The following is a 10,354-nucleotide window of genomic DNA, read 5'->3' as shown; positions in this document are numbered from 1 at the left end:
TGGGAAAACTTCCTAACCAACCTCCCCGTTCTCATGGATCCAGCTGCCCAGAAATCACCTCAGTAAATCACAGAGCCTCCATTTCCTGGGAGAAGGTGAAAACTGAGAAATTCTTCCCTATCCAGCCAGATAGGAGCAGGTATCATTTACTCAAGCAGGGACCTCACTGCAGTCAGGCTTTCATGAAGCTCAGGTCTAAAGGTAAGTCAAACTGCTGCCACTGTCCTCACAAGTCCGGGAACCTCATTCAGATGCAATCTGTCACGGCAGGGAAACAACTGCAGAACATTGACTTGTTTTTGGATTTGCAAACTCAAGATCAGAATCAGCTCTCAGACCCACTATTTTATCTGAATGTGCAAAATTCACCAGTCAGGGGGCAGCTTTGTCCACTCACAGAGGTCCAGGAATGGGATTTTCCTTACTTCACACCTCAGACTTCCAGTGCTCCTTGAAGACAGTTCCCAGCCCTCCCCGCAACACACAGTAAGGTGATACTGAGTATTAAGCTACACAGTGTTTGCTTTAGCTTGCAGACAGCCTGAAGACAGCAAGCTGTCCACCTCTTCCCATTGCGGAGTTCTGAAGAATTATCACTACTTCACAGAGGAGACATGACATCAGGCTCTTGGGACAGAGACAGTAACATACGGGCAGCATTGAAGTGATCGCAACACGAAGGAGATACATGAAGGACTAAAAGTATGGCCCAGAGTCCTCGAAGCAAGGACTGCATGATCCAAACAGAGCTACGCGCATCATGTATAACTTCAACAGCAAAAGCTCCCAGCAGAGCTCTGTGCATGGACAGCAAGCACACCACAAGCACAAGGGGACACCTCTGCTGCTCGTGGAAACCCACGTCCCTTCTAATAATCCAACGATGCAAGAAAAACAAGTAGCTGCGCAAGCAAGAGAGCGTGGCCGAGTGTGGCAGAAGGGAGACAATGTCCCTTTAAATGTGACTAAAGTGTTGTCAATGGATCTGCCACGGTAGAGGAGTTAATCCCCCCCCAGCCCCTCTCAGCCACTGTGATGGGATAATTAGATGCGAGGGCTCAGTGCAGATGATGCTCCAGTTGCTTAGCAACTAATGGTTTCCATGGCAACGGCAAAGCACAGCCTTCGGAGCAGTAAGTGAGCAGTGCAGCAGGGCAGGGAAGGATGCCTTAAACTCCTGCACTGATCCTCTCCTCCAGAATCATTCCGAGGCCTTGAGGTATTTGGGGAATGAGGAGGGGGTGCCTTAAAGATACAAGACCCCTGTTTCACCCGCAGTAAAATGCAAAGGTTTGGTTTTTTAGACTAAACATTCCATGACTTGGTCCTCCTCGTCTCAGTGACAGGATAAGCGAGGCTGAACCACAGAGTGGTCTTACACAAAGGCACATGTCCTGATACATGGGTTGCTATAAGCAGCTGAATGCGATTCCAGCAGCAGTTCTTGCATCCAGGGCTGAGCGCTGAACACACACACACACACACACACACACTGATGTATTTAGGTTTTCAGCACTGTCCCCTAAGAAGCCATGTACAGGCATCCAGCCTGGCTCTGAACCAGCATCAGCAGGGAGGTTTCCTCTTGATTCTGCAGCTCTGCAACACGTACGAAAGTGACACCGGCCATAAAACATGAGGAGTCTCACCAGAACTACAGAGATCAGATTTATTAACCTTAGCCCAAGTCTGTCATCTGGTACTTCCTTCAACACAACCAATTCCTACTGCTTTATTACCGCTGCTCCCTGCACCGAGTCAGCATCCCACTGCTCCCGACATCACAGCCATGACCTGCATCACTTCCCACTACACACTGCATGTACTGGCCATGCAGCTGCACTGCTGCAAGCCACGGTCCTGTCACCTCATGAGCTGAGCAGAGACAAGCTCAATTGGCAGTTTGATAAGAGAGCTCTGCACACTCAGGTGGGGTTGTTGATTCAGTACTAGGTGGTCTTCCCCCATGCTGCAGGGAGGTCCTGTGAGGTGTCATTTGCCTGCTTGCGAATGACAACCTTGCGTGTTAGAGCTTTGCAAACATCCCCGGTCACGATGGCACAGAAGGAGGTCTGGAAACTCACATCTCAAAGACAAGCCCTGTTCTCCATCCTGCCCCGGAGAAGCGTCCCTTGCAGTGACAGCGAGCAGACCATGCCTGCTGCAGCACACCACTCGCTGGTTTTCCCCTTCCCACCTGGGAGGAGACTGGCAGCACGTGCTCTGCTCCAGCTCTGCCGTGTGCCCTCTCCTTGGCAGAAAGCACACACAATGGAGAAGAGGGCAGAGCCCTCCCTTGGGCAGCAGCTGAACAGGAGGCACTGGCCAGGGAGGGGCAGCTGGGCCAGGCTTTCCAAGCCACTGACTCCAAAACGCTCTGTGGCAACTTTCTGCCCTTGCTGCACGCGTTACCTTGCCCTCCAAACCGGCTGTGACAGCCAGGAGGATGAAGCATCCCATCAGCCAGCCTTTGCCAACAGCTAATTGAGCTGCAAGCGAGGTCTCCTCCCTGGAGCCCTGTCCTGATCCCCTCAGCACTTCAGGAAGGTACAGGAGCAGTCACCAAAAAAGTTGCCGAGCGTTTCAGCCTCTGTCCCCTCTGGCTTTCAAAGGGGGAAATCAAAGGGAAGCGCCGCGCTTTGTTCCGCAGGGGAGCGGCACGAAAGGTGAGCGGCGGCGAGCCCGGCAGAACCGGTCGCTTCAATCGTCCGCCAGCTCACCTTTGAAGTGGTTTTAAAAATCAGGGAGGAGGGGCAGAGACCTGAGTTCAGCTCTTTAACTGCAACTTCACAGACTCTGAGGACGTGGGGGGTAAGAGGCTGCCTTTCCCCCACCAAAAAATAGCGTATCTGTTCAGAGAGACTAGAATACAGCTAATAAAAAAGGCTGCGATGCTCATCAAGTGCATCTGTTGAGTTCTGACGTCCTGAGGAGGCCACAAACAGCTACAACAGCAGCAGCATCTACCTTACGGTACCAACGGAGACACACCAGGCATCTGCAGGTTTAACCAGGCACCCTCACACTGGCCCTGCTCCAGTGCTGGTGGAGCAACCACGTCTCACCAGCTTTCTCTCTGCCTCACATTCCCTCTCCCCTTGCCCATCCATACTGTCGCCACTGCTTCTCTGTAACAGAAAGGACTGTTTTTAACCCCAGCCCATGCGTATCCTGGGATCTTCTTCTATATTACAGTCACAGCATCAGCCACTTGCTGCGGCACGGGGAACTGAAGCAACACTGACACAGCAGGAGTGACACTGTGCCAGGACAAGCCAGGCACCTACCATACACTTCACGCTAGGAAGAGATGGGGAAAAGAATTACTTAATTGGAAATTAATCTCTGTTCTACCACAGGGGAAAATACATATACACACACAGACACGCACACAAAACCCCCACAGCTGATTGTCACAACCAGTATCCACAAGCCCAGAGTCCACACCAGGTCCACTGAGCTTCCCTTTATATGAACACCATCAGCTGGGCAAAGCCAAGACAACAGCAATACCCTCATATCACCAAGGACAGGCAGACGTCCCTCTGTACAAATTCAAAGCTTTCAGGGGCTGTGGAATACAAGAGCCATTTGAACCAGACTTCAGTAAGAATCCTGAGTTGGAAGCAAAGTTATAGACCTCTCCTGTCTTCAGGGGAGAGAGTGAGCTTGCATCCAACATTTGCAGAGAAGGGAGCTAATCCAGTTTCTCTGACTTGCAGAAGACAGCACGTTCATATAAAGCCAGCCTGGCCGAAGATAAGGCTGAGAAGCAATCAAGCACACTCACAGTTATGCCTGGAATCTGAAATGTCTTTTCTCTAGATTTGCAAACAAATCTTAATCTAAAGCACCAGAAGATGGGAATCAACAAGGAAAGAGAACTGTCCCCTGACCCCAACCTTCATCCTTACAACGCTTCCCTGTAGTTCTGCTGGTTACAAGGTGTGTGAGAGGTTTTCAGCAAAAGTATTACACGAGTTGGCTCCTGTGTGGGTAACACTCACCTGAAAAGAGCTGGCTTTGAAGAATCCAGATGTCCTGAGCCAAGACGCCTCCAGCTTGTCACCTCTCTACCTTCTCAGCTTCATTCATGATGCAGATAGAGATGCTGGTGACTTCAGCCTTCTGCATGTGTCAGCAGGTTCTCTTCTGACTTCTGTCTCACCTTCCGAACCTAAAGGGGGACCGAAAATGAGACAGCTTTAGGATACAAGCATGAGCTTCTGTGTGGCACGAGGAATCGGCAGTCTTAGGTTCTGTTTGCCCCAAATTGACTCTATCAGTCTGGTCAAGATCCCTCTCCCTGGGAAAGCAGAGCTCAGGGTTTATGATGCTTACACCTCTGTTTCCAGTTTTGCTCCATTGCATGGAGCAGCAGACCACAGGGCTCATTTCCCTGCTTTACCTGTTTGTGTTACAGCAGCACCTCAAATCTTTACCACTGAGAAGTAAACATTAGTACATGGGGGAATGCTTTCCATCCCTGCAGCCCAGGCAGGAAATATCAGCAGGGTCTTTTCACACCTCATTTTGGGAGGGTGCAAGTACAACTGCTCAGGGCTTCTCGAGGCAGAAAATTGTATTACATTATCTTACAGCCTACCCCTTGCTTTGCTTACCAGCTCCACAGAGAGCTACGGCCTTCTCTGAGGACACTAAAACCTGGGGGAAGATGGGAGAAAGGAAGCTCTTAAAGCTGCTGTCTGCAGCTGTTTCTCATCTCCTTTATTGCTCTGCAGGAGCTTTTGCTGGGGAGCCCCCACCTAACTCTGGAGCAGCTACAGGTGAATCCAATGTGCAAAACACCAGCTCACACGGCCTCTTGTGGCCAAGCCACACACCCTGGTTGTCCCCCTCCAGCTCTGCCAGGGCAAAGCAGCACAGGGAACAGTGTCCTTCCCACAGACGAGTTCCATCCCCAAATATTATTCTGCCTTTTATTCACATCAGTGTGTTGCCCCGCTCGCTTTTCCAAAGCCAGGCTGGCTGAAGAGCAAGCAGGGCAAGACGCTTCACCCATGTGTAAGATCCAGCTCTCGCAGGACTTCTTTAGTCCCCCCAAAATACTCACGTTGTGCCGAGATGATGGACATAGCTGTGCCCAGCCCAGCACTCCTGTGTGCGTTTACTGTCGCAGTACCAAAGGTTATGTGGGTAGGTGAGGCATCAATTCAGGGTGCATGTACATAACCACAGGCTTAATGAATTACTCTGCCTCAGCTGATACCTACACCACTGCGTGAGAGTTTCGCTCCAGACAGAAAGGGGAAAGCAACTTTGTGGTGCGACAGGTCCAGTGATACGTGGTAAATTATTAAACTGTAGTAGCTGGATTGTTTGCAACACATCCCAAGTCAAACAGCAGACTCCAGTTTCAGGAAGGGGAAAGGGTTTGGACTGGGTTTTTGAGGAAAGCAGTCAGCAAGCAGGTCCTGCTCAAGCCTGAGGCATCTGACCGGGAGGGAGCACATCGTCTTCTCCATAAACAACTGAACTTTGTCACACGAGGGTGAGAAAAGCAACGTGACTGGAGTCTTTTGCATCTCACAAAAGCCACTCCATAGTGACTTGACAATCGTGGATTGCCTAACAACGACTAAGCAAACCTCAGTGCAGCAAAAACTATCATAGCTGCTGCATGGGGAGAAGCATCTCACCCTTCTCTTTCCTTACAGAGAAATAACCCAAACAATTCCAAGCCAAACCTTTGCTTAAAAGTGAACTCCCTGACACTTGCACCAGAGATTCTCCCAACATCACAACACTAACGTTACAGCACAATCTTTTCCAGCAATTGCCAACACTGCCTCTTTCTGTCCAACTCCCTGCTACAGACTGGCAGCAAGTCCCTGCTGTACTCCTCAGCATAACCTACATCCTCCTACAAAACGGTCAACATATGTAGAGTCTGAAATCTAATTGCCTGCTGGTACGAAGCCAAGGCTTGGATTTTGGAGTGTAGCTACTCCATTTCCACCCGTGCCACCCGCCTCCCACATCCCCCCGAGCAGAAGAGTGATGGTGAGTGGGTCAGAAGGATGAGGATGTATGACAAGCACCCTTTAATAGCACTGACTACATTGCTTCTTTCGTCATACCTGGGATAGATAAGGCAGGGGCAGTGTGTGAAAGATGTGGTTGAAGAAACAGAAGCAATTTGGGAAGGTGCACACGAAGTTTTTAAGAGACTGAAAGCACACCCTGTATCTACTCAACCTGGCTCCTTTACTCAACTGTGGTATCCCCCTTGGTGTGTTGCCTGGGCTGACCTAAAGGACTTTCCAGTCTTAAAACACACTATTCCCAGGCAAGCAGAGCTCCCGGTACCCGAGCACTCTGTGTATCCCTCAGAGATGCATCCTGCTTCCAGAGACATTTGAGTTCTCAGACCAGGGAAGTTCATTGCAGTGTAGGTAACGCTGTGATCTTATCATCAGAGGCAGAAAGAGATGAAACGTTGGCCTAGTGAGCACAGGAGTGGCTGATCTGTCGAGGCTCTAGCAAAGTAAATGGGCAGAAAACAGAGCCTGCATGGTGTCACCTATCCCACTCTCAATCGGCTCCCTTATTCCACCAGTATGGAGCATTGACTCACTGGAAGGGGCTTTAATAGGTATTTAGAAGTCTGAAACAGAGACCAACCCTTCACCCACCTACGTGATATCCTTTTTAAAACATGTATGACACTGAGCCAGCTCCCAGACCACTTTAAGATCACGGGATCCTTTGTGCCCCCCTCGCAGGTCCTGCTGCACTCAGCACCCAGAGGTACCTTTGGCACACAAAGAAAATGTACTTGAGTTTCCAAAACAAGTCATTTTGGGAAAGCCTGCACTTACAACATGGCCTTGAGGAGTGGGATATGGCAGAGGAGCTCAAACTCACCAGCACTGAAGAGTTTCTGCAAGGTAAGGACACAGGTATAATTACAGCTGTGCCCTCCAAATGCAGCCTTTCGGGTAAATAAACTCAGAAAGAGGGTGATGGGGGCGAGTTGCGCTCTTCTAGCTTCACAGGGGAAAGAGAAGGTAAAAGTTCAGAGCTGAGCACCGTTGTTTGGGCTGGCCACAGCCATGCAAGAACACGCAGGCATGCACTCTGTACACAAAACAGGAAAGAAAATACTATTTAGAGGGATTAGAAGGCAACTGGGGACCTCTGCCTTGGGATTTGCATTGCAATAGAGCTTCCCCAGGCTGCCTGTGGACAGCAGGTCTAGAAACACTGCTCAGGCAGGACTGGTGGGGTGACCCATCTCCTTCTCCTTTTAGGACGGGGTGTTCAGCCCCATCTGTGGATGTGGGTAAACCCCAGCCTGGCCTGTCCCCTCCCTGGGAGCCCTGGAGCAGACCCAGCCAGATCCGAAAGCCTGGTGGCCTCAGTTGCTGGTGCCACAGAAACCTCCTCTCTGAACACATCCTACTGCTCCGACCTGGACTGCTCCAAGGAGGATGTGCTGTCATCCTCCAGTAAGGCTGGAAAGGTACACGGAAAGCGGCTGCTCGGGCAAGCAGCAACGAGCGGGCTCAGCAGCTCCCGCTCCAGCCACAGTTGGTCAGTGCACGGAGCCCGCCTGATGAACAGGCTCAGAGTGCAAAGTGCAGGGACAGAGGCTGAAATTTAAAGTGTATGAGCTTTCTATAAGCTCTCTCTCAGACCAACCCTGCCTCAGAACAAAGCAGCTTATCCCTGTCCCTCATTCCACCCCGGGCTAATAAATCCATGTTCTTTTCCTCCTTCCTCTCCCCAGCTTACTGAGGATGAAGCTCCTTCATGTATGGACATCCCAGTTCCTCAGGAGATGCCGAAAAGTCCCAAAGTCAGAATGATGCTGGTGCCTTGGAAATCCACAGTCCTCAGTCCTCAGAGCGTGAAGCTCAAGTGCCCCGGGCAGATGAGTGCCAAAATTGAGGGAGGCTGGCCCCGTCCCCCCCTTAATTACAGCATCCTCATCAGCCTCGCCCTGTGCAACAGCACAGGTGGCAGTCTGACTGTACAGCAGATCTACCAGTTCACACGGTACCTACTCTTCTCCCAGCTCCTAGTGCAGAATGAGGGGAAGAAGGACTGTGCGGGTACAGGAGTCTCTGACCTTCCACTGGGGAGCAGGGAGGCGGCAGCCAGGACTCGTGTTTGGGTCTTAGTTCTGCCTTCAGCTCAAGATGCCGCTGAGAAAACTGCCTCCCCTCTTTGGGAACACCCAAACCCGTGTCTCCAGAGCTGGGATTTCAGTTTTATGTCTCCTTAGAAAAGCGCAGCACACGAGTGCACCAGCCAGGCTCCCAGCGCAGGGCTTGGGGAGGACCCTCCTCTCCTTCCCTCCATGTATTCTGTTAGTTATCACAGAACTAGAGGGCTTCAGCCCAGGACAAATCTTTTCTCTCCGCAGGCAGCACTTCCCATTTTTTCAAACGGCCCCAGAGGGCTGGAAAAGCACGATCCGACACAACCTGTGCTTCAGCAGCTGCTTCGAGAAAAGCACTGGCTCCGCACGCGCCAAGGGAAACCACAAGTCCTGCCTGTGGAAACTGACCCCAGGAGGACGCAGGAAGTTTCGGGAGGAAGCACAGGCCCTGACTAAAGAGGCTCTCGACCTGGTGCGCCGAAGTATGAGCAACTCGGGTACGTTTCTGAGGGTGGGAGCCCTCAAACTGCGGCGTGCGTCAGGCTTTATGAGATTCCTGCAGCGGGAGCGCACCCAAATCACTGCGCAGCCACCAGCGCTGCGGAACACTGCTCTGGGAGATGACACCAGACACGGAGATCCCTGCAGAGATGCTCCACAAGCAGGGCTTGGTCATCGGGCTGGCCAAGAACCCAACATAGCGAGACAAGCCAACCAGGCTGCATTCAAACACAGAGCCGTCATCCCAGTACCTGCAATAGCTTGCAGTTTAATACGGGACATGACTGCAGCTGCAGCATCAGTGCCTGAGCAGTTTTTATGGCCCAAGTACCCATCTTAACTTCTTCTCACTTTCTCTTTTGCAGACCTGATGAGCGCTCTGTTTGGTCTATGATTCCTTCTGGCTCCCTACTTCTGAAAGATGTGCCATGTGTTTTCAACCCAAGCTTATTTTCTGAGGTGCTGCCACAGGTAGCTTCCCAAGCCCCACATGTGGAAATTACGAGCATTGTGACATAAGTACCCAAATTTAGAGGGGGAGTGAGAGAGGAAAGATGGCCAATACTTAATTTCCTTCATTAAGGTGAGTTTCTGCCGGCCACACGCATCTCGAGTTGCAGAGGTATTCTGATATGAGGCACCCGCTGTGACTGTAACACAAAGTCCTCAGTGCACACTGCTGCCTCTTGCAACATTCCTGCAGTGCAGAGAACCAAGCTGCAGGAAGAGGTCAATCTGTGCCTTAGCAAAGCATCTCAGGTCAGAGGCACAGAAGGCGTTAGCTGGCTGGCCAGGGGCAGTCCGTACCGTACAGATGTTATTCCAAGCCAGTGTGCCTGCCCGCCCCACTGCAAACCCAGCAGGCAGGGATCCACAGCACTGCTGAGCTGGAGGCTGGCTCCTTGCATCCATGTGCCCACAGGAGCATGGAGGAACAGACACACTAGAAAGGATTTGATCGAGTCTAAATGCACACACCAGGGAGGCAGCTCCTCCCCTGAGCAGCACACAAAGCACCATGCAGGGTAGCTCTGCACTGCTGGGTGCCAATGACACCTGAGCCACTGCAGGAGTGCAGGACGGCTGTGACCACATGTGGCTGCGCAGGTTGTCTGTCTGTCTGCCTGCCTTGGCTGCCCTGGATGGCAGCACCGAGGTAACCTTGCGGCTGCAGTTTGATGCTCTCCTCCCATCAAGCCAGGCTAGAATCACAGAATCAACCAGGTTGGAAAAGACTTTCAAGTTCATAAAGTCCAACTTCTACCCCAGAATTGCCAAGGCCACCGCTAAACCATGTCACTAAGGGCCTCATCTTCATGGTTTTTGAATTAACCCCCTCAGGGCGCAGTCACCCCCCCACTGCCCGGGCCAGCCTGCTCCAATGCTTGGCTCCCCTTTCAGGGAAGAAATTTTCCCGAATATCCAGCCTAAACCTCCCCGAGACCGTGAGTATCCCCTGCCCTTACTAAATACAAACCCCAAACACTTCAGATGCCCTTGGAGGTGCGGATGGGTAGGAAAGCAAAGGCATCAACTGATGGTACCCGACAGACGGTGTCACAAGGCACGTTTCGGAGATGGAGGAAGCGGCTCCAGAGCACGTCTGTGCACGAACTATGGGTGTCCACACCAAGAAACTAAAGCAGCCTGAAGGCAGGAGAGCTTTCGGACAGGACCGGGGACCGAGACACGCACACCCCGCCCAGCCGCGCCTGCGCAGTGCGA

General features: G+C 51.7%; 1 protein-coding gene across 1 annotated transcript; it reads left to right on the top strand.

The window, feature by feature from the left end:
* Window positions 1-6,793: 6,793 nt before the first annotated feature.
* On the top strand, window positions 6,794-10,074 carry LOC104401407 (forkhead box protein N5-like; the record flags this gene model as incomplete). Its single annotated transcript, XM_010022397.1, has 5 exons — window positions 6,794-6,911; window positions 7,275-7,486; window positions 7,754-8,022; window positions 8,393-8,625; window positions 10,031-10,074. Coding segments are annotated over exons 1-5 (876 nt in total), but the record flags the coding sequence as incomplete, so codon positions are not given.
* Between the last annotated feature and the right edge of the window lie 280 nt (window positions 10,075-10,354).

The sequence above is a fragment of the Nestor notabilis genome, unplaced genomic scaffold (genome assembly GCF_000696875.1).
Source record: "Nestor notabilis isolate BGI_N333 unplaced genomic scaffold, ASM69687v1 scaffold33170, whole genome shotgun sequence".
Lineage (NCBI taxonomy): Eukaryota > Metazoa > Chordata > Aves > Psittaciformes > Psittacidae > Nestor > Nestor notabilis.
This window is presented reverse-complemented; position numbering and strand designations above follow the sequence as displayed.